Source organism: Psittacula echo, assembly GCF_963264785.1.
Source record: "Psittacula echo genome assembly, chromosome: 2".
NCBI lineage: Eukaryota > Metazoa > Chordata > Aves > Psittaciformes > Psittacidae > Psittacula > Psittacula echo.
Genome location: NC_137737.1, coordinates 15,591,900 through 15,619,742, shown reverse-complemented (window position 1 = coordinate 15,619,742; position 27,843 = coordinate 15,591,900). Strand labels below are relative to the sequence as shown.

At 38.7% G+C, this 27,843-nt stretch overlaps 1 protein-coding gene across 8 annotated transcripts; it reads left to right on the top strand.

Annotated features, from left to right (window-relative positions):
* Nucleotides 1–27,843, top strand: TRA2A (transformer 2 alpha homolog). Of its 8 annotated transcripts, none has more exons than XM_080609820.1 (11): nucleotides 14–257; nucleotides 763–985; nucleotides 9,853–10,165; nucleotides 10,445–10,578; nucleotides 10,855–10,976; nucleotides 12,909–13,080; nucleotides 16,707–16,895; nucleotides 25,116–25,233; nucleotides 25,745–25,865; nucleotides 26,583–26,650; nucleotides 26,828–27,843. In XM_080609820.1, exons 5-11 carry the CDS (start codon nucleotides 10,915–10,917, stop codon nucleotides 26,836–26,838), a joined length of 741 nt encoding a protein of 246 aa, XP_080465946.1. In that variant the 5' UTR covers nucleotides 14–257; nucleotides 763–985; nucleotides 9,853–10,165; nucleotides 10,445–10,578; nucleotides 10,855–10,914; the 3' UTR covers nucleotides 26,839–27,843. The 8 variants fall into 8 exon arrangements, with proteins under 8 accessions (XP_080465943.1, XP_080465946.1, XP_080465947.1 ...); XM_080609819.1 differs by lacking the exons at nucleotides 14–257; nucleotides 763–985 and adding exons at nucleotides 4,513–7,829; nucleotides 9,204–9,401; XM_080609821.1 differs by lacking the exon at nucleotides 763–985.

The window sequence follows — 27,843 nt, the reverse complement described above, 5'->3', positions numbered from 1 at the left end:
CCTTTGTGACAGGCAGGCCCCGCCTCCCGTGCGGTGTCGGGCGCACACGGAGCGGAGGCGCCATTTTGCGGTGCTGCGGGAGACGCTTAGGAGGTTCTTGTGGGGAGGGAGGTGGCGGTGCGCGGTAGTCATAACAGAAACAATAACAGCGGTAGTGGCTGTGGGTACGGTTGCTGCTCGGGACTAGCGTCCCTGTTCGCCCAGTCCAGGACTTCGCCGACATGAGCGACGTGGAGGAAAACAACTTCGAGGGGAGGGTGAGTAGCCGTCCCGACTCGACCCGGGCCGTGTGGGAGGGGGGTGACCTGCCCCGGGGAAGGGGGGAGGGCGCTCTTCCTCCTCTGGTCCGCTAGGGGTGGGGGCAACTCAGCCTGTCTCTAAAATGGCTTCTTCAGGTGCCCGAGTCTAGACTGGGCCGCTCGCATCTCTCTCCTTTCCCTGCCTCCTTTTTTGTTTGCTTGGTTGGGTTTTCGGACCTGATGCTGAGGAACTGGCCTAGCGCGGGGCTAAGCTCCGCTGCCTGAATCTTCACACGCTTCCTTCTCCCATCACCCCCTTTCCTCCCCACCCCCCCGCCGGGGTGCGGGCCCTGCGCTCGGGCGGTGCGGGTTCGCCCCCACCGTGCTAGCGTTTGGTTTTTATCTAAGAGCAGGGCTCGGAGCGCTGCTGCAGCCCGGTGTTTCTCCCCGCTTTCCACTCTCTTTCTTTCCCGTGATTTTGAGCCGCCCTGTTGTCCGGCCTTCTGTTGTGTGCCGGTACTAGGCTTCGGGGTCGCTGCTGTTCCCCGTCCGTCACCGCTCTGCCCGCGGGCAGTAGCGGCCCCCTGGTCGTGGCATGGAGAGCGCGGTCCCGCGCGGTGTAGCCGAGGCCTCCGCCCGCCTAAGAGAGGAGAGACCCGGTCCTTTTGTGAGAGGTGCGCTGCCTTTCCTGGCTGCTGGCCCGCAGGCAGGATCTTCGGGCCACGCTTCCCGAAGCCGTCAGGGAGGTATGGCCTTCGTTGTCAAACCGTTGAAATGCATTGATCACGCAGCTGGAGACTTTCAACAAGCTGCTGTGGCTTTGTAACCTTGTTAAGCCTGTTCCTTCTCTCTCCCCTCTGATTGCTGCGGTTTTTCATGTACACGTCTGATTGGTCCCTTATATTTTCCATGGCTTGCTTCCTTAGTGATGATCAGGGCAAGCAGGAATTGCTTTGTCCTCCCTCCACCGCTATTTACTCTTTTAACTTTGCAGAGATTTGTTGTTGTTGCTTATTCTTTTAAGCGATCCTTTAGAGGAACAGCTCAGGAACCTTTCGGTTGCTTTCTCTGATGAACCAGTGACAGCAACTTTGTAGTTATTTATATAGGGTTACTGTTTGGGGAAACAAGCAATAAAATTATTGAAGAGTAGTGTTACATTCCATTAATATTTTGTTTTACACGAATATTGTTACCCTTTGTGATGTTAGTAAAAAGACCAAACAAACTAAATGAAAACAAACACCCCCAAACCAACACTGCTTAGGCTGAGTGCTGCACTTGACAGTATAGTGACCATTGCTGCTTCCTCAGGTGAGGTAAAGAAAATCTATTCTGTGATGGCTGCTTGGACAAAGATGGCAGTGTAGCTAAGGTCTTTTCAGCTAGATAAGCTAGTATCTGAAGGGAAAACTGAGTCTGAGAAATTTGAGCAATAAGTATGTTTTGTTGTTAAACTTTTGAATTTTTTACTTCAATTTCCCATCTTACAGTCAGATTTATGGGTTTTTATTATTATTATTTTCTTGCCTGTATTCGCATTGCCTTTTATTGTTAGGAAATGTTTATGTTTGGTTCATTGACTTAACATTTTTATTAGGTTTCTTAATGGATCTGTTTGCATTATGAAGCTGATATAGCTGTGCAGGTTCAGTATTTCCGCACACTGTCCTCTGCCAACTGTAGAAGCAAAGTAATGTTTTGAGAGTGTGTGGAGTCTGAAAAGTCCTATGTAACAGTTTCTGGAACTGCTGCTTCTTAGCTGGCTTGTTCTTTCTTTGGTGGTGGAAAATGCATCTGTTGGAAAGGGCTTCTGATCACGTTGAATCTTTATTTGGAAAACTTTAGTTCTTTTTTTTCCATAACACTGGACTTTCTCGATTAGTCTGGCATTTGGCAATGTCTTTATCTACCAGTGGGTTTTGTTTTGTTTTTGTAACTGAACATAATAGTAGGTAATTAATTCATTTACAGGTTAAGGTGTTTTTTTGATGCTATTGATAAAGAAATGGGGTTTTTTTCTTCAGTAATGCTTTTTTGGTTGTTGATGCTATTAAAATACTTGAAATACAAAATTATATTTCAGGCTACAACATTTTATATTTCATTTTCTCTGAAAAGTGCTTGCTGGCATAAAATGAAGCATGCACAACTTTGGTTCTTTAGTTTGCTGTTCCCAGTTGGATAGAACTCTACTACATGGTGGTGAATGCCATAGTGCTTCAGTTTGCTATATGCAGGCATGTGGAACTGAGAGAGTATGGGATAAGTTTTCAGTGGAAGAAAGAACTGCAGAAACTAGAAACAAGTTTGAAAAGAAATTGCCACAAATAAGACTTGAGTACCCTTTCAGTTCTCTCCCCCCTCAGTTTAAATACTAGTGTGACATGTTTTTAAAAAACTAAATGCCAAAAGAGTAAGGGAGTTCAAGCTTAGTTTTAGTCTCCTTGTATTCTATCCATGCAGATGTATGTTGTCCTAAAAGTATCACACAGTATCACACAGTATCACAGTATGTTAGAGATTGGAAGGGACCTCAAAAGATCATCTAGTCCAATCCCCCTGCCAGAGCAGGAACACCTAGATAAGGTCACACAGGAATGTGTCCAGGCGGGTTTTGAATGTCTCCAGAGAAGGAGACTCCACAACCTCCCTGGGCAGCCTGTTCCAGTGTTCTGTCACCCTCACTGAGAAGAAGTTTCTTCTCAAGTTTAAGTGGAACCTCTTGTGTTCCAGTTTATACCCATTACCCCTTGTCTTATCATTGTTTGCCATTGAGAAGAGCCTGGCTCCATCCTCATGACACTCCCCCTTTATATATTTATATACACTAATAAGGTCCCCCCGCAGTCTCCTCTTCTCCAAACTATAGAGACCCAGCTCCCTCAGCCTTTCCTCATAAGGGGGATGCTCCACTCCCTTAATCATCTTAGTTGCCCTGCGCTGGACTCTCTCCAGCAGGTCCCTGTCCTTCTTGAACTGAGGGGCCCAGAACTGGACACAATATTCCAGATGCGGTCTCACCAGGGCAGAGTAGAGGGGAAGGAGGACCTCTCTCGACCTACTGACCACCCCCCTTCTAATACACCCCAGGATGCCATTGGCCTTCTTGGCCACAAGGGCACAGTGTTGGCTCATGGTCATCCTTCCGTCCACTAGGACCCCCAGGTCCCTCTCCCCTACACTACTCTCTAACAGGTCGTACATCCGTACTACTCTTGCAAGTAGTGAAGTCTGATACTAAGATGAAGATGCTTATTAATCTGTAATAAGCTTTGTCTTAGAGAGTTTAGTTAGAAATGGTTTTCGTGGTTTGCTACTTTGTGAAAGAAAAAAAATGTTCACAAATAATGATAATTCAGTTAAATTAAAAAATTTTTCTACAGTATGATCTGGGATTTTACTTTTTTTAAAAATAGTATTTTTAGCAGCTTTAAGATACTGTCTATGTATATGTTTTGCCTCTTTATTATTTTAAGATCATAATAATTAATCTGAACAGGAAATGTAAAAAAATAATGGAAATAACTTTCCAATGAGACTGCACTATTTAAAAAATCACGCTTCTAAAATGTTGGATAAAATCATTGTAGAGATAGGTTTGTTTTTTTTTTTCATTCTTGAGGTTTTTTTTTTAATTGACTTTTTAAAGCAAATGTTAATAAATATGCGCAGACTAATTAGCATCTGCTCTGGTTTTGTATCATTTTGTTTCAACTTAAGCAAGTTCTGTATTAAGAATGTGGCTGCTTGAACAGAAGAAACGTCATTCAAGCATGGTGATTAAGTGAAAGAAATTGACAGAAGAAGGAGAAATATAGTGGATGTGTTAGATAGAGCTAAGTTTATGGAGATTAAGAAGAAAAAAACATTTTAAGTCATGCTTCTTATCCAGTGACTTGACTTTTGGGAGAGTCATAGAATTTTATCACCATAGAATGTGTTCTCTGAGCAGGTTAGACAATTGAGTGTTGTTTTGGGGGTCTTTTTATATATATATTTTTTTACTGCTGTCGGATGACAAGCAACTCTTATTTCCTTTCAGATTTCTGTTATTTTTAATAGCACCTTGTTCTTTGGGATGCATTCTGTGATGCAGCTTTATTAAAATGTTCCCCAGAGCAGTGGACAAATTAGAGTGTGAACAAATGTCACTGCAGGAGCTCCATGTGAATCTAATCAATTGGTTTAGCTTCTGATGTTTGATTAAAATCAATAATCTTAAAAGTTTATTAGTTTTCTACCAATATTAATGTGCTTTTTGTCTAAATAGGTAAAACTCTTTATCAGAACAAAGATAGAACTCCATTTTAGAACTTCACATTGTTTGTCTTCCTTCATCCTAATGAGATGCCTCTTCCTGCTCTGCAGAATCTCACAGTGATCTCGCTCTAATAAAGTACTTGAAGAAATATGATTTTTGCGTGTGAGCAATCTTGTTGAAGGTCATATATCTGCAAGCAGCTTTTGGCTTAGCTTAACTGTGAATATGTCTTGTATTTGCTTCATGCAGCTTGTATGCAAAATATTTAATTTCATATGTGTTCTAATGTTAGTTGCCTAAATCTGATCAGTTTTCAAATTATTTCCTGGGGGGAGGGTGGATGATAGGGGAGAAGGCTGTTTAGCCATTGTATTCAGTCTCTCCTGTAGTGGCAATCTGCCACCTCTGTGGAAATAAAGGCGTGCTGCATTCCATACCTTTTGAAATACGGGCAAGAGGGTCTGCTTATGCTCACAAGTTCTGCTTGGAGAGTGCTGTGGTTTCTAATGGCCAGTGTGGGAAAGACTTTGTTTGGATGTCAAATTTTTCTTCTTCTTTTTTTTTTTTTTTTTTTTCCTTTTTTTTTTTTTTTTATCAAGCTTAATGAATTCTGTATTGTTCTGGATCATATCATCTGGGAAGGCTGTTCTTTTTGAAAACAAATTCCGTTTCCTATCTTCCATATGTGATAAAGGAGCGAGTACAGAACCCTCCCTGAAGAGGCATACTTTCAAGCCTCAGTGAGATTAACTTGCAGCTGTAAAAAGTCTTTTGCTGAAGCTTCATCCTCTTTTTTTTTTTTTTTTCCCCTTTTAATCAGAGCAGTATCACTGAGAAGTGCATAAAGTTTGCTGATGTTGGTAACTTTTAAAATATACATGTCTTCAAGATAGCATAACTTATGAGTTGCCTTTTATACAGAAGCATGTTATGTATACTATTGAAATATTTATAGAAGAATAGCTAATTAAGGGATGAGTTATATTTTTAGTAATGAGTGACAGAACTGAATATGAAGCAAAAATTACTTGTGAGTTACAGGGAAGGTTGGTAGATTCCTGACAAAACAGTGGTTAAAATGTGAACTGTAAGGGTGGTGAGGCACTGGAATGGGTTGCCCAGGGGAGTTGTGAATGCTCCATCCCTGGCGGTGTTCAAGGCCAGTTTGGACAGAGCCTTGGGTAGCATGGTTTAGTGTGAGGTGTCCCTGCAGGGGGGTTGGAACTTGATGATCTTAAGGTCCTTTCCAACCCCTAACTATTCTATGAAAATGTAATTTTGTCCTTTCTGATTAATGTGAAGTCATTAAATTGACAGTTTTAGCCAGGGAATGTAGGCTGCTCTAAATTTCTGTTTCTTTTTAGAATGTTTATTTTTTTTCTGTCCAATCATGAAGTCGGACTTCATTTCTTTTTTGAGTTTGGGCAGGATTTGTGTAAGGTTTGAACTGTTGTTTTGCTGGCTTAAGGGTACTGCTAGACTGCTTGTTGTCTTGTCCTTTTTTCACCCCATGTGTATTTCTTAACAAGGTCAAATGAACTTTAAACTGAAATTTCTGTGTGATTTAATGATTTTTATCTTCCCATTGCACTTGCCATGCTTTGCTACAGACGGCCTAATTTAAACTTACTTTAACTTCTGATATTCTTTCTGTTGTACTCTGAAAGAGTAAGGTAAGAAGTGGCAGAAGTTGGAGGACAGAAAAGTGGTATAAAAGAAAGAATACTGCCTTTTGTTTTGGTGGGTTTTTTTGGTTTTCTCATGTTCTTTCTCATATCCTTTTATGAAAGGTGGAAAACTGAAAGGATACTTATTAATGACTTCTGCAATTCTACTTTGCATTGAAATGTTTCAAATGCTTTTGAAATAATAATTATATTGGAAAGTAGCATTTCTTTTGGAGGATGTGAGGAAGATAAATGGTAGATATAACTTGCTTCGATTACATGATTTAGACAGTTGCACCAGCACAGATGAAGTACATTTACGTGACTGACATTTTGCTCAACTGGATCATCTGAAGTTGATAGTTGTTCAGTAACTGGGTTTATGTGATCATGAGGTGAGGAGGGACAGTGGAATAGCCTTTCCATACCATTTTATTTCACGTTGCTCTTTCTGGGAAGAGGGAAGGTAGAAAGGATGAAAAATAGTCTCCAGTGCTCTCTTTAAATACTTCTAGCTGTGCATCATCTTATCCAGAAAATCAGTAACTGAAGCTGAAGTCTTTAGATTTGGTGTTTACCTGCAGTATTTTCTTTGGCTGCAAATTTCATTTCTTGGTGAATCATCAATCCCATTTCCTCGTATGTACTTGAGGAAACCACCACATCGTATTCTGAGGAAGCAAGCTGTTACAACTGAGTTTTTTTAAATGATTGGTTTAGGTGGGATTTTTGGTGGATTTTTTTTTGTTGTTGTTTTGGTTTGCCCTGGGAAAAGTGTTATTGATAGACATAGTATTTGTTTTGAAAGGGAAGTCAGAGCTGAAGAATGTTAAGTTAGCTGACTGTCTTTTTCTACAGGCTTTAGTGACAGGAAATCTAGAAGTTTGACATGGTCGCAGTCAGTATTTGCCTATAAGTTTGTAAGGGTGAAAGCAGTGACTAGACATTTGCATGATAAAGCCAAAGGTATTGAAATATGTACTGTTTTATAAGAGAATTGTGGGATGAGAAACTGAGTTTAAGAAATGCAGCCTTATCTGTGGCCATTAAATGGCTGAGGATCTTAAGAACAGAAAGACAAGAAAATGTTGAGGATCCAGAGAAATGTTTCATCCTTTTTGCTCTTAAACAGTATTTAAATTAATTCCTGTGATAACGATGGAGTTAATGTATAGATTGTTTAAAGACTAGTACAGAATCAAGATTTGGCTCCGAAGTTTTGGGTAATAGAGCTGTTTTCTCTCGTTAAAGATGATGTACTAAGAAAGAATGTTAACTATTTAATTTTCTTGTTCGTATTGCAGAGTGGATACAGATTGCTTATGCAGAAAATTGGGTCAGTCTGTGATACAAACTGAGATACAGTTGGTAATTATTTCCTTATAGTAGGAAGTAGAGGAGGAAGATTCATTAAAATATCTTTGTGACTACTTGAAGCTCTGAATCTCTTAATCTTTTCCTGTAGGCTTGATGTTATAAATCTTATTAGGTACTTCTTCGGCGTCATCCTTAAGTCCTTAAACTCCAGCAGATTGTTGTGATTCCGTTAGTCTCTCCTTTTGAAGCACTGTAGGAGATATAGCTAGGCGATCTATGTTGCATCAGGAGATGAGATGCAATTGCCTGCCAGTGACAGACACAGTATGCAACTACTAACAGGTAATCTCTCTTTAGCTGCAGTTTACATCTACAGTTACTTTGTTTGAGGAAGTTTGAAATGTCTAAGAACTTAGCTGTCATCTCTGACATACCAATTGTGAAGTCGTGTGTTTGTGAGTGCAGCCCCTAAAAGGTCTAATCAGATAGTTCTAAAAGGACTTGACCTACATGAAATGATGTAGCATTTACTTTTGGCAACTTAATACAGATTTGTTGTTTTAACTAATGCTATTAGAAACTATATGGGCGGTGTGGGAAGATTTAGTTGAATAGCTAAGGATATTAATCTAACTTTTACATTGTATGGGAGTGATTTGGTCCTTGATATTTTTGGCACCTCCCAGCACTTCTAGATTGTGCTCTGTCTGGTTTGGGGGATTGGTTTTGTTCCAAAGTTCTTGTTGAAGAGTTGATCTTTCAATTGTAAGAAGTATGGACAAAGCAGAAAGCAGTCTCATGAAAGAGTAACTGAGGTGAATTCTTTGTCTTTTTATTGAAGGAGGTTTTCTAAATCAGAATTATATGTGTTGCTGATCTCTTTGGTAGGGAGGGAAGTGAAAATAATTCTGAAATTGGTAATAGTTGTGAAGGGATTGAAGTGAAAGGGAAGAATTGAGGAGACTCAAACAATGAAGAGTACAAAAATAGAGGCAAAGTGATTAAAAAGCAAGTTACTGGTTATAAAAGGAAATGTATTTTTTACAGTGATCAGTGGATTTCAAATGTAAAAATAAATATGTAATATTTAAGTGCACAAAAAATGCTTGTATTCAGTGAAAGTCATGTAGCTAGATCAGTAGATAGCTTATAATGGTAACCTGTAATGTAGACCTGACTATATGGTCCACGTGTCACAGCCAAGCTTCAAATTTGGTCTTCATTGCTAAGTTTGGCAGGTCAATTATCCCAGCAGGTGACATTCTGCATGTGCCCCTTGTCCTTTTTATTGCAGTGAAGGGGAAAGGTAGCATAGCTGTAATACTTAATAATACCCAAGTCTCTCAGGTTCCATTTCTGGTGGATGTCTTGTCTTGAAATGCGAGGCCAGTATCCTTTGAAAAGAATTTCAGCCCAAAGTAGTACAGAATTTAACTGCAAAGGAAAATCCAAGTCTGGACATAAAAAGACTAAGAAATAAATTAAGAAAAATACAGTGAGGACAGGCAGGAGGAGAAATGATGCAAATAAGTGTGAAATTTAATACTTATGGGAAGGGGGACTTGCTGTACGTTTTTTAATTAAGAATTTTGCACTTCTGTAGTTACAGATTTATATAGCATATTATTCTGTAGAGGTTTTTATAGCTGAGCTCCCTAAAATGCTGTAAACTAAAACATGAGGAAATCCTAACAAGCTCTTTGTTTGTTTTCCTAGTTTTTCTCTTGTGTGCATTACCATGCAAGAAAAAAACCCTCCTGTCTTTACTTCTGTTGGATTGCTTTGAACCGTACTATTACACGTCTTGTTTTATATGGATTAAGTTGTATGCAAGGAAAACAGGATAACAATGAGGAAGATAAAGTAGGAAGAAAAATGCATTGTTGCATATATCTGTGTGCATGTATTATGCGAGTAAGTATGTGCATAGATAGGTTTTGACTAGAAATCTTTGGCCATTCTGTTGAACTGAGAGTGTCTTAAGTAATAATGTGTAAGAGTAGAATTGGGAATATTTGATACTGAGAATTACATAGCTATTATTTTAGGGGGGAATCACAGTTATTGGTATCAGTACTTTATTTGTGCTAATTAGTTTTTAGTGTATCTGTGTATCTTACAAAAAAATTGAAAGGGGAGGAGGGTAGCTTTGAAAATAGAATAAAGCACTGAGAACTCAGTAAGCTTATTGTTAGACCTTAGACACTTATACATTTTTAAAGAGTATTTTTTTTAAGTTGTTTTATAAAATAGTTTCTTGCACTTTACCTGCTGGCTTTTCAATTTGGTAGATAACATCTGAACTCCAGCAGAGTTTTATAATCCCCACGTGCTTAAATATACTAAATGTTCTTTTTCCATTAAGGTTAATGTTCGTGAAGAAATTGAAGAGTTTTTTCCAAGAATGTGGAAGATAAATCAAGATAAAAGAAGGCTAATGAAAAGTATTAAAGATCAGAAAATTAAAATTGAATGGGGGAAAAAATTGAACAGAAGATTGGTCAGATAGAAGCACTTGAATATTTTTTTTAAGGCTATAATGAATTGTTTGAATTGGGGAAGAATACACGAAGTATGAAAAATGAAAAACTCAATGAAGAATGAAGAAAAGTAGAAAGCAAGAGTGAAGTAGAATTAAAAGAATCTGGAAGAATGAATGGGTCCTAGGTTAAGTAAATGTATGGTTTATGTTCCAGTGTCTGTATGATCAAGTTGTAGATGAATTTGCATGATTACTTAGTTAATAGAGAATTGGTGATCTGGTTCAAGCAGGGACCTATTTGAGGAAAGCATACAATATTAACAGTGGGTTAGCAAAATGAAATTTGTTTTGGAGGGTATTGCCTAACCATTTGTTTTTCAGGAGCAATCAGTATAATAGAATTACTGTACTTTAAATGTTAGGAGTTAGGCATTTATACAACCAATACCATTTTTAATACTGTCTTTTTTGTTAGGAGTCTCGCTCCCAGTCAAAATCTCCAGCTGGGAGTCCTGCTCGTGTAAAATCGGAGAGCAGGTCAGGATCTCGCAGTCCATCGCGGGCCTCCAAACATTCTGAATCGCACTCTAGGTCAAGATCAAAATCAAGGTAGGTCCATGAAGTTACTCATGTTAATTTAGTGTTACTGCTTATGCCTGTTTTGGGGTACATTGATAAGATTTCTTTTCCCCTGTTGGAAAAAGTTATAAACCTTGTGAGGTGTATTAACCAGGGTTATGTTAATTTCCATGTTAGCGATCATATAGGTCGAGTTGAGATTAGAGTTCATGAGTAATAAAGCATGGGTGTGAATAGCGAAAGTAATATAGATAAAAGAAGTAATGTAGAAATAACAAATAAAATGTGTAGGTTTATCTCTTCCAGAAGAGAGAGAGTAGGGATTAAAAGCTCCCTCCTCCTTCACCCAGATCTTTTTTTCGGGAGATGGACTTTTGCATGGACCTCTCCTTGGGGAAAAAAGAAGTCAAGTGGGAACTGCAGCAAAGGTAGTCTGGGTTAGATAGAAGGAGTAAGCTCTCTAACTGTTGGAAGATGCTACTTGGGGAAGTTCTTGACATTCCTTCATTGAAGGCTTTAAAAACAAAATCTGAGACCTGTGATTCAAAATGGGCATGGAGAACCTCTTGATATGTGGAAGCTTTGAGATTTAAATTAATTTTTAAATGCTGCACATGTCTTTCTTCATCCTTTTTTATCCCAAGTGTATGTTTGCAGAGGCCAAGTTTCATAGTTCTGAGAGAGTCTGCTCAAAACAAAGGAGGGATGTCGTATTTTTTTCCCCCTTCTAAATATGTGTCATGGTTTAAGCCCAGCCGGTAACTCAGCACCATGCAGTTGCTTGCTCACTCCCTTCCTCCCTCTCTCCTGGCAGGATGGGGAGGAGAATCAGAAGAATGTAAACCCCACAGGTTGAGATAAGAATAGTCCAGTAACTAAAGTATAATATAAAACTACTAGTAATAATAATGATAAGGGAAATAACAAACGGAGAGAATATAAAACTAAAAAGGGAAGGCGGGGGGGGGAACCAACCAATAAAACCACGTGATGCCCAGTACAGTTGTTCACCACTTGCTGACTGATACCCAGCCCAACCCAAGCAGGTATCTGGGCCTTCAGGTAATCTCGCCTAGTATATATACTGGGCATGACATGCTGTGTTATGGAATACCTGTGTGGCTAGTTTGGGTCAGGTCTCCTGTCTCTGCTTCCTCCCGGCTTCTTGTGCCCCTCCTCACTGGCAAAGCATGAGACTGAAAAGTCCTTGATCAGGGTAAGTGCTACTGAGCAACAACTAAAACATTGATGTATTGTCATAATTATTCTCAGACTAAAGCTAAAACACAGCACTGCACCAGCTACTAGGAAGGAGAAAAATAACTGTTACAGCTGAACCCAGGACAGTATGTCATAAATGTTACCTGGCTTATACCACCTATCTTCTCTCTTTCCTTGTACCATTTTACTGGTGAAAATGGGTGTAGCTACCAAATCCTTCTTTTGTCAATGGAGAGAGAAGACAAAACAGCATTTGTAGCTCCAGAGGGAAAAGAGGCATTGCACAGTATTATGTTGTTATTGTCGTCCCCTCCCGCAGTTCTTGGGAGAGGTCAGTATTCCATCTTCCCTATTTCCTGTATCCCTATATATGCTTTGTACTAGGGCAGCTGAAAAAGAGTTACTGTGCTCTGAATTCCCAAAGTTCAGCCTAATGTTATAGCTTCTTGCAGTGTTTAGCCAGATTACTAACATAATGCCTGTATTAAATCATGCAGCTTTAGGATGATGCTGGGACAGGATGCTGGGACATCTAGTCTGGGTCATGCATTGCCTAGAAAGGTTGGACCCAATTGTCCCTGAGGTCCCTTCCAACCTGGTATTCTATGGTTCTCTAACAAAACTAAGCTAATCATTGGCCAGATATCTGCAAAGGAATGCTTCAGGAGTTAAGCAGGGTTTTTTTTTTGGTCTCAAATATTTTAAAGTCTAGGTGGAAGTTCATTTGTAGATAGTGCTTCACTGTTGTGCTGCTAGATCTTTCCATTTTTACAGCCAAGACAATATTTTACAGTGTGGCATATCTGGTTTCTCTATCATTGTGCAAGTGTTAGTTACATGTGCAGCCAAGCTGATAAAAATTTAAACTTTGAACTTCCTGTCAAAAAAAATTTAAACTTTGAAATTCCTGTCATGAATGTAATCCTCATTGCATGCCAGAAGCACTCTCACAAAGTTAAAAATGATGCTACCAAGCAGGTTATTAGAGATCCACACAATCTTCAGATGTGCAAAGTAGGAGAAACTTAGGTATTTTAGTCGTATCTTAAAATAAATAGATTTTTCTTTAAGAAATGTAAGGCTTACAATTCAATACATCATCTGCATATGCCTAACTAAAAGTTTTCTTTTTGTTGAAGATCCAGGTCCAGAAGACACTCGCACAGACGTTACACTCGTTCCAGATCCCATTCCCATTCTCATTCCCATAGGAGACGTTCTCGAAGCAGATCGTACACGCCAGAATACCGTCGCCGAAGGAGCCGTAGTCATTCCCCAATGTCCAACAGGAGAAGGCACACTGGCAGCAGAGTATGTTGTGTTCATCAAGGCTGAGTATCAAAAACCAGTTGCTGCTTACACCAGTGTAGATCAAAAGCATGCACCTTTTCTGTGCATGCTTGCAACTGGACAGTGTTGATAAGATTGACTAGAGAAGGCAAAGAAGAAAATTCTGAAGTGTTTATTAATAACAAACAGTATATTGTGTTGAAGGTTGCTTGTGATTTTATACCTGTGAGTAATTAAATTGGTTTTAACTTGACAAAATAACCCATGTATTATTAGTTAACATGTAATAGGAAAATTTACAGTTAAGAAAAGGATCAGTAAGTCTCTCAAAGTGTAAATGAGAAGTATCTCTGTATGGACAGGAGGAATTTTAGGCACACCAACCAGGATGTAATGTCTTAGGTCATTCTGAGAGTTTTCTCCCAGTGGCCTTTATAATCCATTTCAGTGGCTTAGCTCCTGGTTCCACATCACTTCATACTGATCTAAATGAGAGTGATTAAACACAGGTCTGCCTGTTTCTTCATGAGGCCTGTGGTACTACCTGATCCTTTTAGGTTTAATCTGGTTTAGTTTATTACTAATCCTGTGGAAAAGAGTATAGGTTTTTTTGTGGGCTCACCTTGTTAAAACAGCTCACCAGGACCAGATAATACCAATGTGAGGGAGAAGACAAGAGTGTATGAAAAAGGGCAAGACTAAAGCAGTGCTAACGTACAGTCGCTTAAGCTGTTGGGAAGCAATGTTCATAGTTACATGTCTTGTGGATTGTTGCCAGTGTGTGATCATGATGTAGTAAATATGAATCTAATGTCTTGAAAATTGGCAGGAATAACTGAACTTCAAAAGGGTTAGCAGATTTCCTGGTAAGAGATGAACAAATCCACTTTACTACTTTAGGAAATATTAGAATATATTGCTGTGCAAAGAAGCCTTTTTGCCTTGGAAGTGACTGTGAAACAGTTTTGTTTTCACAGTGAGTTTCACATTAATTCTAAGGAGTAGTTCTAGTAGTGTCGAAACTGAAGTCAGCCATATTTGAGTCCCCTAAATAACAAGGTCCTAAAGACGCCAGGAAAATTGCTAGCAATTTTGCCACCTCTGATCTTGTAGAGAGAACTTGCATACTGTGTTGATGTGAGGCAGTACAAAAAAACCTACTATAAAAGCCTTTAGTCCTCTGCAGTCATTTTAGTGCTTCCAGTGGTGATGTAACTGTCAGTTGTTGCTTAGGGTGTGGAGACTGATTCTCAGTACTTCTCTTGCCTAGAAAATGTAGTTGGATTTTAGTGTATGGGGGGTGTATAAAAAGGACAATACTGGTATATACTGTGTGGAGAGATATGTCCAAACAATGATTTAAAAGACTGAGGGATTTCATTAGAATCACAAGAGTATGAGCAATAAAAAGACTATTAGTGCCACTGAATTATCAGGTAGATTGAAATATATATTATTAAAAAAGCTTAATCCTCTATAATTAAAACTTTCAAATGACAGACTGCTAGATTGTGTTCTGCTTTTCAGCTATTATAAGGAATTGTAAAAGATTCATGTCTTAAAGTTTGAACTTTGGCAAAGGGAAAGAAAGAAAGAAACTTCAAATATATGAATAGTTTGGGCATCTTATTTTCACAATGGATTCCTGAACAAAAGCACTGAAAAGAACATGACAGAAGATATAAATATGTTTGTTCTTTGAACTGGGCTGAAATGCAAGCTCTGAGGCATACATTACTGTGCATCAGGGGCTTTAAAAATCTGAAACTGAAACAGGTTTTGACTGTGTCAACTTCCAGGTACTATTTTAACAGAAACATTAAATCCCTGTGACTGTTGCTGCTGTTTTAAACAGCTGAATCTAGAATAACATGTGCCAGAAATTTAACTGAAAAAATGCTAATTAATAATTCTTCCAGTGGAATTGGAATTAGATAAACTCTGTAGCATGTAGAGAAACCTTAAACCTAGTAGAGAAATTGTACAATTTCACAGAATCACAGAATGGTTTGTGTTGGAAGCAACCTTAAATGTCATCCAGTTCCAACCCCCCTGCCATGGGCTGGGACACTTCCCACTAGACCAGGTTGCTCCAAGCCCTGTCCAACCTGGCTTTGAACACTGCCAGGGGTGGGACAGCCACAGCTTCTCTGGGCAACCTGTGCCAGCGCCTCACCACCCTCACAGTGAACAACTACTTCCTAATATCTAATCTAAATCTCCCCTCTGTCAGTTTGAAGTCATTCCCCCTTGTCCTGTCACTGTCTGCTCTTATAAGAAGTCCCTCTATGGCTTTCCTGTAGGCCCCCTTTAAGCACTGGAAGCTGCTCTAAGTTCTCCCTGGAGCCTTCTCTTCTCCAGGCTGAACAAGCCCAGCTCCCTCAGGCTGTCTCCATAAGAGAGGTGCTTCAGCCCTCTGATCATCTTTGTGGCCTCCTCGGGACTCCAGCAGAGTAGAGGGGGAGAATCACCTCCCTCAATCTGGTGGTCACACTTCTGATGCAGCCCAGAACACAGTTGGCTTTCTGGATGCAAGCGCACACTGCTGGGTCATGTTGAGCTTCTCATCAGCCAGTACCCCCAGGTGTTTCTCCTGAGGGCTGCTCTCAATCCAGTCTCTGCCCAGCCTGTATTTGTGCCTGGGATTGCCCCAGCCCAGGTGCAAGGCCTTGTACTTGGTCTTGCTGACTTTGATGAGGTTGGCATTGGCCCACCTCTTGAGCCTGTCAGGGTCCCTCCGTATGGCATCCCTTCCCTCCAGTGTATTGATTGCATCACACAGATTGGTGCCGCTAATAAACTTGCTGAAGGTGCACTCTTTCCTACTGTCACGTCACTGACAATGAAGTTGAACAGTGTCAGGCCCAACACTAACCACTAAGGAACGTCACTGGTCTCCACTTGGGCATCAAGCGGTTGGCAGAAAAATACGTATTTGACTTCCTTTAGTTGAGGTTACATGTATGGAGTAGATCCATATCCCACATAGTATTAAAGAATCATGAGTCTTGTTAATGAGTTTCACACAGCTGGCCTTCAACACTTGTTACACTCTAGATGAAAGAAGCAGGTGGCTTTCATCCAGCTCACAAGTGGAAAGAGAGAAACTTTCAAATGTGAATACTGACTTTCAGTATAGTTGGATATGAAATGTTGAAGGGGGAAGAAGCTTTGGTAGAAGCTAAATTATAGTTCAACTGCTGGTGCTGAAGAGCCCAAATGCATTTAGTGTGTGCAACTGCAGGCAGTGTGCACAGTACTGATGGTGGGAGTTGAGGCTGGCTGACCTGTTCTAGCACACATTAATGTCATCTGTGTAGCTTGTTGGTCACTCAAGGTGAAGAACCAATAAAATAGGTTGCTGTTAATTCTGTAGCTTTTCTGTAATAAGAGTACTTAATTTTTATCAACTGAGTTTTTTACCAACACAAGTTCCTCTGTCTTTTTTTCTGCAATGCCATGAAAACATGTTCTTTTTTTTTGAAAATTGGAATATTGAAATGATAACAGCTCAAGTTAAGTTTTGTAATAAACCGTGTGTAGTTTTCTTCAGATTAAAAATTGTTAAATAACCGAGAAATTTTGATATACAAATGTTTAACTTGTTTTGTATAAACTAAATTGGAGTTGAACATTTGTCTTACCAGGCTAATCCAGATCCTAATACTTGCCTTGGAGTGTTTGGTCTCAGTTTGTATACCACTGAGAGAGATTTGCGTGAAGTCTTTTCCCGTTACGGACCTCTGACTGGTGTCAATGTGGTTTATGATCAACGGACTGGACGATCAAGAGGATTTGCTTTCGTCTATTTTGAGAGAATTGATGATTCTAAAGAGGTAAATTCATGCTTTGCGTCTTGTAACAGGTGCGCTCTTTGTTCATCACTATCTCTGTGATAAACAAGCACATGTTTTTTAATGCATATTCCACTAGCAGGTTTTCACAGTGAGATTAGTTTAAAATACTTTGTCCAAACAACATAGTGCTTTTCAACATATTGACATTTTAGTTCAGTGTTCTGATGCTAGCATAAATTTTGAGCATGAGCTGCATTGAATCACTAATGCACATTGTGTATTGATTCTGTTACTTCAGAATGAAAGTAAGTCTTTAGACATAGAAGCCTCTTTTTGGAAATATTTTGAAAGTTAATTTTTCAGAGTAGTTTTCTCTATCTACCAAAGTTCTGAAGGTTCTCTTTGCTTTACATTTTCTTCTTTAAAAGCACATCATCATGCATTTGAAAAATAATGTGGTTTGTCTCGATTTGTGCCTTGGTCAGTGTCTGCTGGTTATACGGATAGCTATTTACAGTTGGACTGAGTTGTTGTTAGTATAATTGATCTGTAAGGAAAGAATCGAAAGATATGAACAGCAGCTTGTATTATAGTTTATCACAGTAAGCAGTACTTTACCTGTGAGAGGAAGGATACTGTGAGCTTTACTAAATTTACTGAAATTTATAGATGAAACTGCTATTAAAACTAAAGTAATTTTCTGAAAAAATTCTTTTTTAAAAAGTTGGGCTTTTTTCTTTAGGCTTTCAGTGTGGAATTATCTGTTTATTTTGAGCAAACTGAGTCACAGACTTCAAGCATCTTGTTTATGGATTAGTATTCGTGAGCACATATTTCAGATTGTCTGTGATTCTGTTTACATTTGTTAAGTGTATTCGTAATGTTTGGATGTGATTTCTCACTTAGCATTGAAGGGAGGAAGGGTAACAGCTGTGGAACCTACTGTCAGTAGCTGAAAAATGAAAACTGATGGTAGCTGATGATATTTTAATGAAAAAAGCTTTGTGGATGAATTGGTTGAACTAGATTCAGTTCTCATCTTTGGTTTATGGTATGATACACAGAGGATCAGTTTATGGGAAGAGTAGGGTTTGTAGATGGGTATATGTGTGGTTGTTGCAGGTTGTTAGGGGTAAGTAAAAGGACACAAAACTTCTTTTAGTGTCCCTTCTGTGTTTTCCCCGCTATGATTTGCACAGGTAGAGAGGGGAGTTAATAAGATGGATAGCTGTATATTCCATCTTTTGTGGCCTGCTGTCTTCTAACTTTTAGCCTTGTATTTCTTTGCACTCTGAGCTCAGTGGGATTTTTAATCTGTGACTGTTTTGTAGAACATTTAATGTACAAAATACTTGCACAGTATTTCTTGTCACATCTGTGTGCCACTCTTGTCTGGTTTACAGCTTCATATGTCTTCAGAAGTAGGTTTTTCTCCTTGTTGCCATGGGCAATGGTCATGCATGACGCCATGCATTTCTTAAAATGTTCCGTGTAAATAGCATGAAGTAATTTGTTTAGTATAAAGCTGTTTTGGCAGATACGGCAGAACTGGAATGCAGAGAGAAAAAATGGGATATTACTTACAGTCAAAAATACAGAAATAAAGATGAGCGTCTTAAACAGGAACTGAAATAATTGAGAATGTAATTAAACCCTTTTTTTTTTTTCTCTCCAATGGGCTAGTGCATGAAGAGGGGGAAAGGGTGCAAAACTTCCCAACTCTTGGAATATACGTAACTGACGTACTTTGGCAAAAACGATGGGAGAAAAACTTGTTTGACTTATTTCATGGACCTTGAAGACTAATTTAATGATGGCATTGAATGGCAGCTAGTGTAGAAAAAGGGAATATAGCTACAGGCATGAAACTCTGTGACAGGTCCTGTAGGAGAACACTTGAAGGGCATGAAGTAGTTCTCTGTGTGGAAGATCAAATCTGAAAAGTTGAGTATGCATAAAAGCAATGACACTTAAATTACTGTTGTTCTGAGTAAATACCTTTTCTCTTAAAAAAACTCTAAACCAAAACCCCAAACCTCCAACACCCTGAGTATCTGAACAAAGAGAATATAAAACTCGAGATGTTAGAAGTATGTTTTAGCCTTTCTAAAGCAGTCATAGATGAATTATATATATGTAGAACTCTACAGAGAAATAAGGATTTCCCATCATCTCTACTATTGTCCTTCCAGGAGAGGTAAAATGGGGACATCTCTAAGTTGACATGCTCTCAAACACTTAATATGAAAATTCAACACCAAATGGGTTCTGAGTAGTTACATTTAAACTTTAATAACTTCATTTAAGATTGGTCAGTATCAATACTGAGTGGTTTCTATCACAGCTGAAGTCACTCAGGACCATGTAAAATAGCATTTCTTAAAGGTGATACTTTGCTGTATCCTAAAAGTAGCAAAGGGGCAATAGTAAAGTTTATTTTTACTTTAGCTGTTTCAGGCTTTCAGAACTCCAGTTTGATTAGCAGTCTAGTTGTTAACTGGTTTTGATCATCTTAGTTATAAAGAGGAGCAGAGGTTTATTACTTTTTGAGAGCTACTTGGTTGAGCAGCTGTCAGAGCATCACAGTAGCCTCAGTGATTCCACCTTAACAGGACTGGGAAAGAAACATTGGGTGCACGTATCCATTGTAAAGGAGATTTCTTGTGGAATCTCTTCTACTCTGAAACTCTACTACTGAGATGAAACCTTATGATCTGACTGAAGGTTTCTTTTCCATCAAATGTCTTACTGCAGCGGTCTGGTTTTTGCAAGATAGTACTTGGCTGGGTTATGTTCTGACCCATACTGAAGATGCTCACAGATGTTGAGGACTGATAGATGATTGTCCGAAAAACCTGAGGGTTTGCTGTGGTAATGTTCATTTTGGTGTGCTAGTTCAAAAGCTATTTAAAAAGCTTATGTTGTTACCTACCTTTTTCTAGAAGAAAGGGTATTCTTTCTTATGTGTGTAGTGCTTTTTGGTTTTTGTAAAGTTACATTGTTTTACTTTGAAACAAACCCCCCAAAACCCTAAACCTTTTCTAAGTAATAGTTGGTATTTTTTGTCTTGTGTGTTGCAGTGTCTTGTCTTATGTTGGCCATCCTTCTGCTAAGTCTTTAGAACCACATGTGCAACGTCATGCAAAGGTCAAGATCTGTAAACATCTGTTCAAGACCTGTTTCTCAAGATTGACATTCTTTCTTACATAGTTCTAAGTATTGTCAATGCTGGCACTGAGCCAGTGTTGTAATATTGTCATTTTGCAATATTTACACTAAATTATAGAGGATATTCACCTGATCGTCACATTAGGATTTTCTTTCTGTGTTTAGAGGAACCCAAACTTTTATATACTAGGAGAAGGGGTGGGGAGGTTGGTGGAGGGGGATTGATTATCTTGGGTTAACCATAAATTGAGAGAATGACGAGTAAAAAGTGCTGGCTGTTCTAGGGATGTGATTCTTAGTACAGTTACTAGGAATTTAATTCACCACTATCCAGCTTTTTAGTAACACAGAAAATGAAGTATTGTTTTTTGAGAATACTGTGAATGTACTGTATATCTGTAGCAAGAACTCATCTGACAACCACTAGCTACAGCAGCTGTTGGCAACATGGTATTTTCTGATTTCTGATGCTAGTTACATGCTCTTTACAGTTCTGACCATCTTTCAGAACCATTTTCTGAAGTAGTGTTCATTAGCAATCAGTACAAACTTTATCTAGACAAACTGAACTATTAACATAATGCAGTTACCAAAGACCGGAATAACAGGGTTTATCATTTTAATTTGTAAGGCATTTAATCTGTGGTGCAAGCGGACCATCTTAGAAGCACCATTATTGACCAAAACTTCTGCCATAGCTTGTTGAAGAAATGCTTTAAGTACTGTTTGTGGTATCAAAAGGGACCTTAATATACCAGAAAAAAACACAAGAATGTCTCAAATGTTTGGAATTACAAGTTGCAGACTTGTGGAGACTCTGAAATACCATGAAATCGCTAATGCTTGCAGAAACATATCCAGTTACTCATTCTGGTTCTCTAAAATCCTGTATTTCTTGACTCTGCAGCTCTTTAAAATACACTTTACAGAGAATACATTCACTCAATAGATGCGTAAGCTCAGAAAATTGTATTTTAAAACATTAACATTGTCAATATTCTAATAATACTTTAAAAACCCCAAAACCTTAAAGTAGAGAATATAAATTGACTCTTGTTCAAAAGTGACATGGACACTTGAAATCAGCTTGGCAGACCACCATTAAGTGTGGAAAAAAAAAATCGGTTTCATAATTTGTTTTTTCATCCCATCAGTTTGGGTATTTTTTTTTTCCATAGGGTCTTTTGTGATGTCCTCATTAAATCCAAACTTGAACTGGCAATACCAGTATATGGGGGGAGAAGGGCTAATCTGTTGTGCCTTTGTGTCCCATGCTGCAACTGTGATACAGTGGAGGTGATGTTTTCATGAGTAGCATTAAATTCAATATGGGAAGGACTTGACGTAGAAAACAAGTAAAAACCCTCTCCAAAATCAGCAAACGGAATAAGGCAGTATCTTATATCTTTTAAATCATTAAAATACATTTTCATAGTAGTCCCAACATAAATTGCTCGTGCTTAACTGTTTGGGTGTATTCAGTCTGTGCATCACTAACGTGGTGATGCCACACTATTGAAGTAACTCAAAGCAGTTACTCAGTTGAAATGAGACTCTATGATCTCTTGTACGATACCAGTGGTATCTTGAACTCCACAGTAGAAATGTCAAGTGACTGTGATATCAGCTCTGCCAAGTCTCTCTGCTCCCCTGTTCCTCCCCACACCCTTTCCCCCAGTGATCATGGTGCAGATTGCAGAAATTTCCCACATTGTTTCCCTATCCAAGCTGCTCTTTCTGGCATAATCCAGGCTGAAAGATTATTTTTTTCAGTAAACTCTTGATTGCTTAAGTGTCAGTCACCTCTGTTAATTTGTGCATATATGAAAAGTTCTGTGTTTCCAAGCTTGCTTTGCGCTAATTGCTAATACATGTAGAAAGCACCACATGTAATAAATATAAAACGAAATACAAATCTGTTAAATTTAATGCTTTCTTTCTAACTGTTAGAGCCACTGAAGGCTATAATCCTGTAGTTTGGGAACTGCTCATTTTGTCAAACTCTAGCACTTTACACATTATCATTTGAAGGAGTTTTGTTATTATGGATAGCCTGCTGAAGGTTTAAAACTGTACTCTAAGGTTGAATTATTACCTCTGCCATTCCCAATCCTATTCTCTTGTTTTCTGACTGCAAGCATATATTGATGTGTATTCTGGCCTACAAAGTCATTTTTTCCTTAGACTTTGAAACCAAACCTAGCAGTACATGTTTATAGAAATCCTGTTTGCTTGCTTACCATCGCCGTGCAGATCTGTGCAAGTCTTCTGACATTTGGATATTTGGAAGAAAACCCAGGTTGAAATAAAAATGGACTGTCAACAGTTGAAGGCTCCTAAGAGGGTATTGTGTGTCTTAAACCCCTTTGAACTTTTGATTTTTCTCTTTAAAATGTTTCACGTGATGGTTTGTAAAATACACTTCTATCTCTTACGCAGTATTTGAGAAAGTCTTCTGCACTGTTGGAGCAAGTGTGCAATTCTTTTCCCTTTGACATTTAGATGTTCTTAACACAGCATTTGTGCATACCCAAAACTAGTGAGAAAAGCAAACTGAAATTTGTTTTGACTATTGCATGCTAGTCTAATGAAATTTTAAATCCAAAATTTGATTACAAACTGTTCTAACTTTAAAAGAAAACTCAAAAGTTTCACTAATTAGAAGCGTGGATGCTTTTATAGCCTTTGTACAAAATAACTACTGTTGTATCACTTGGCTGAAACAAGGTTTTCAAATAGGGCTTTTGGTCCTATTGCAGCAGTCCTTAGCCAACAATGTAAGTACTTTGTTTCAAAAACCTGTGATGTGCGCATGAAGAATAATGCATAGAATTTGAAAACATCTTTGGGAGGAATTTCCAGTTGCTCACTGTGATACATACTATCAATCGTTGTTGGATTCATAATGCCTTAGTGTGGCTTTTGGCTTTTCTGCATTTGGGGGAATGCAGTCAAAACTGTAAAAGGGTTTGTTATGTCTGTATATTTAATAAATACTGTGATTATTTTTATTTAATTTTTTTTAGTTGGCAGTTGTTGCTGACAGCTGTTGAAAGCTAAGAAAAGTTTTAATACTGAGTAGGTAATTAGATTTTGTGACCAAGGTGTCTGGGTTTCATGCGGACTGGTAACTATGAACTGATCTTTATCCACTGAAATGTTACACATGCTTGGTACTTTCAAAACAAGCAAGCCTCAAAACCAGCTCTTCGTCTGTCTTGCTGTTACATTGCTCTTCTCTGTATCATCCTTATGTCAAAGAACTCTTCCTCTTAAAGAGGTGTTTATTCTTTTGACTAAATGACATGTGCCAGATGTTCTGGATTTGAGGTGGCTTCTTGTTAGTTAAGCTTATTACTCTGCAAGTTGCTGAGATATAAAAATGCCATGAAGCAGAAATGTCCTTAGCTTTCAAGATAACTTGCATATTGCTGCATTTCCAGAAAGATGCTTTTCATCATGAAGCTAATTTTTCAACCAGCTATTTGCAGCTTTCATTTTTAGGTTTGTGCGCACATCGATTCCTAGGATCTGTGCACAAATTTAGTTTAATTTAGATCATCCTCGTGGAACAGGACTTAAAAAAGTCTCAAGGCTGCGAAACTAAAGTTAATGTTCCTGTTCTATTCGCGAAACATACTTCAGTGTATGCTGAAAGACTTGAAATCCTCTTTGGTTCTGCCTTGCAGTTAGCTAAATGTAGTTGGTTTATTTTTGTACGGGAACAGAACTCACTAGGTGGCGATATAGTACAGATATAAACAGCACTACTAACACCAAATTAAGTGTAGTTAAATAGGTTAGTGATAATTCAGTCACTTCTAGTTTGGGAGCATTGCAGTTAAATCATGTGGGTGTCAGGTTTTTGTTTCCTCCTCTGACTTGTATGTTAATTCAGTAAGTCCTTGTTAGCAGCAGAAAGGTAAATTTCCAAATAGTTGTTTGCTTCATTATTTAATTAAAAAAAGAAAATAAAAGCTGTACTTAAAGAGGCACCCTCTCATTTTGAGGTTGTGTGTGGCTCCTCACAGTTAAATAATAGCAAAGTGCTTGTGTTCCTTAGCTCAAGATTGTAACACTCCACACATGGAAAATACAAATAATGTATGTTGGGCAGAGTGCTGTGCCTAGTGACATGAAGAGGTTTGTGCTGGTATTTCAGAGATCCCAGAGCAGCTCATAAAGGGATTTTTTAAAAAAAAAATTGCTTTGAAAATTTGTATATTTTTTGTCCAGCATTAACCCTTTGTTAAATTCCTATGGCTGTGGGCTTGGTCTGGGGTTTTTTGTAAAGTTATTGTTGCATGAATATAATTTGCAAAAGTACGCTGCGCTCCCTTGAAAAACTATTTTCAGGATTTTGAGTTTGTGAAAGGCCATTGTATTGATTCTCAAAGAGTAGAAGCAGGGGCTAGAACACCCAGTGAGTATGTGCAGGGGCTGCAGGCAGCTCTGAAGACACAGGCTTCTCAAGCGCAGCCCCTTCTGTGTATCGCTTTAGCGAGCTGCTATTGTCAGAGTGAGTGGGGAGGAAGGTTGTAATTAGGTATCCATGTAGGCTGAACCCGCCATTTTACTAAGCTCTGCTGGAGTAGGTCCTTGTAAGGGAGATGGCAGGAGGCTGGGAGAGCATGAAATGGCAGCCGACTAGCAGTAATCCGGCCATATGCACCCTACAGGAAGCCACTGTTTTGCACAGCTTTTGAATCCGCCCGTCCCCTCTGGGTCAGAGACGGCGGGAGGAAAGATGCAGTTTTCAGAAAAAAAGATGTTTTGATTTTCAGTTTACCTTTCTGATGGGTGCAAGACAAAGTCTAGGGAAAGTGACTGTGTTAGTGATTAGCACCGTGCTCTCTTAAGAAGGGATTGTGTATCACGTTAGTCCGTCAGCCCAGTGTGGTCCTGTAGCACGGCAAGCGGGCCAGGGGACAGAGAAGAGCCATTCGCCACAGTGGGGCACTAGTAACCAGTCTAAATAAAACACGTGCAGGACTTGCTTTTCTGATGGAAAATAATGTGTTCTGTACATAGCCTTCCACAGTTACCAGTAGGTTGCAGGTTTCATGTCCCTGTTCTTTGTGTCTCCTGCAGGCAATGGAGCATGCAAACGGTATGGAGCTGGATGGCAGGAGGATTCGGGTGGATTACTCAATCACCAAAAGAGCACATACACCCACCCCAGGCATCTACATGGGCAGGCCAACACAGTAAGGATTCACTCATTTCCTGTAATGGGACTAAAATGGATTTAAATTGAATGCTTGGAGTCTGGTTGAAGAAACAGAATTACAGATACTTTTTGAAATTTTAGAGTTGTGCCACTTGTATCTTATTACAAAGTTATTAATGGAAAGAATTCATTACTGTGGTTCAGGTATACTGTTAGATTCTACTGTAATTTATTGCCTCTATTTATAAAAAATAAGGAGTTATTTTTAAAAAAACACATATGCAGCACAGTCAGTTAATGTGGCCTTAGCTTACTGAAATTGGTTATTATGGGAATTAGGCTTAAATCCCTGGTGGGGTTTCTGTTTGGTAATTTTGTTTGGCTTTTTTATTTTTGAAGGTGTTTTCCTGTCAATGTTTCATTCTGAGATTGTTTTGGCATGGCATAGTCTTAAGTGTCTGATTTACAAGAACAATTTAAAAAAGCTTTTAAATCATTTTAATCAAGCTAAAGAGTAGATGTATAAAGTGATGATTTTGTGTTTTTTGGTTTTTCCTGAATAGTAGTGGAGGAGGTGGTGGCGGTGGAGCCGGTCGTCGCCGTGACTCGTATTATGATAGGGGGTATGACAGAGGATATGACAGATATGAGGAATATGACTACAGATACAGGTACCCAGCCTTTATTTGATTTCTGTACAAACAGTGGATTTGTGGGAAAACCTGAAAAGTTAGGTGACAAAACTGTCATTCCATTCATAGCAGGATTCTGTATGTGTGCTTGCTGTGTGTTCGAGCCTCATTGCATTAAGTTTTGTGGGATTTAAAAGTGATCGCAATCTCCAGGTTTTATGTTAATTCAGTTGTACAGTGAACAGTTGGGCAAGGGGTTAATTTTGCTACCTGAAGGAGGTAGAGCATGTGCCCTGTAAATCTAGTGGACAGATAGAAAGGAAAGTCATTTTTCCATGCTGTATATAGAACCAGGGACAGCTGATACACAGTGCTGTTTCAAAAGGGGTTATTTGTAGATGAGACTTTTAATGCTTGACATTTCATAACCATCTTGCTGTTTTGAAAGTTATCTAGTTTCAGAGAATGTTGTTCAACAAGAATTGAAGGCATCCGGAGAAGCACGTCATGTGTTCGCAGGGCTAGTGAGAGTTTAATAAATTCTTTGTCTCGAATATCTTACAGTTCTAAACACATCAAATAGAGAAATATAAAAGCATTTGTTAAATAACTAAGCCACAGCCAAATAAAGCTGAAATCATTCATGCAGGCCAAGTATTTCAGTGCTGAGGAAATGGTTGTGTTCTGTAGAAGTGATGTGAATAAGGCTTCTTTCATAATGGATGTTGTTGGGTTTCTTTCTAATTTCCTTTAAAGGAGACGATCACCATCGCCTTATTATAGCCGATACCGATCACGATCAAGGTCCCGTTCCTATAGTCCAAGTAAGTAAATACATGTGCATAAATACAATCTGGCTGGCTTGAACCTTGTCGTTACAAGTATTAATTGATCAGTGGGAATTCTGAATGTGAAAGCAAGAAAGCTGAGATGAAGTGGGTTCAGTTTGTGTGTAGTAACTGGTGGTGTCTTCTGTTTTGTTTGTTTTTTTTTTTTTGCAGGGCGCTACTGATGATCAGAAGAGTTACAGTTGAGGACGTGATTTTTAAATACAAACTTCACATCTTGGCTTCCCTACTGCTTTCCTTCCCATCTTGCTTTCCTTCCCATCTTCCCTTCCTTGTCCTCCATCCAGCTCTTTTACAAATCTTTGGTTCGTTTAGAATATACATATTTCAGTTGAAGTATTCCTGTTTTCCATCCCTTCTTATTGTAATACTCTTAAATATTGTAATTGTTGTAGTTTTTGTGTAGTAAAGCATCTTAAGGAAAATGAAATAGAGACCCCAAAGTGCTCATACATTTTGGAAGTCATTCCTATTTTATTTTTAAAACAATTGGACTCCTGACTAATCAGAAGAGAGCATTGGTATTTTTAAAGCTTGCATGTCATGTGTAGTATACACACTCAGATACTTTAATAGAAACCTGCATTTCCAAGTAACTCGTTAATGTTTCTGTTAAAATGTTTACCTATTACTTTGATAAACAAGTAACAACTTTGAGCCTTTTCTGTAATGACAAATTTACTTAGATAGTCATGAACCAGAGGACTTGGTTTTGTTTTGTGTTGTTTTGTTGTTCTTTATTTGTCAGGTAGTTGCTTTGAGCGTAGATTATTTGAGCTAGAGTATTTGGTATTTGACTGACTGGGAAAAATAGAACCTTGTACACTCGAAATTGAGTCTCTGTTTTACAGACAAAGTTTCTGAATTGCTACACAGTGGATAACATTTGAAGTTAAAACTAAAAATCGTGGGGGGTTTATTGTACTGGGTTGAATATTTCCCCTTAATTGGTACAGGAGAGAAAATATTTATTGAACATGGCAATTAGTTATATAATTTGCTGTTCATTTAAAAGGGCAACAATAAAACCCACCAACATTTTGGTATTACAGTAAAGATTAAGCAAGTTTTGTTTCCAGTCCTTTTTGGAGTTTTGGAAGTACGGATGGAAGAACCTACAACTACACATAAACCTTTTTTCCCTCTTCAATAAAAGTTAATTCCACTGA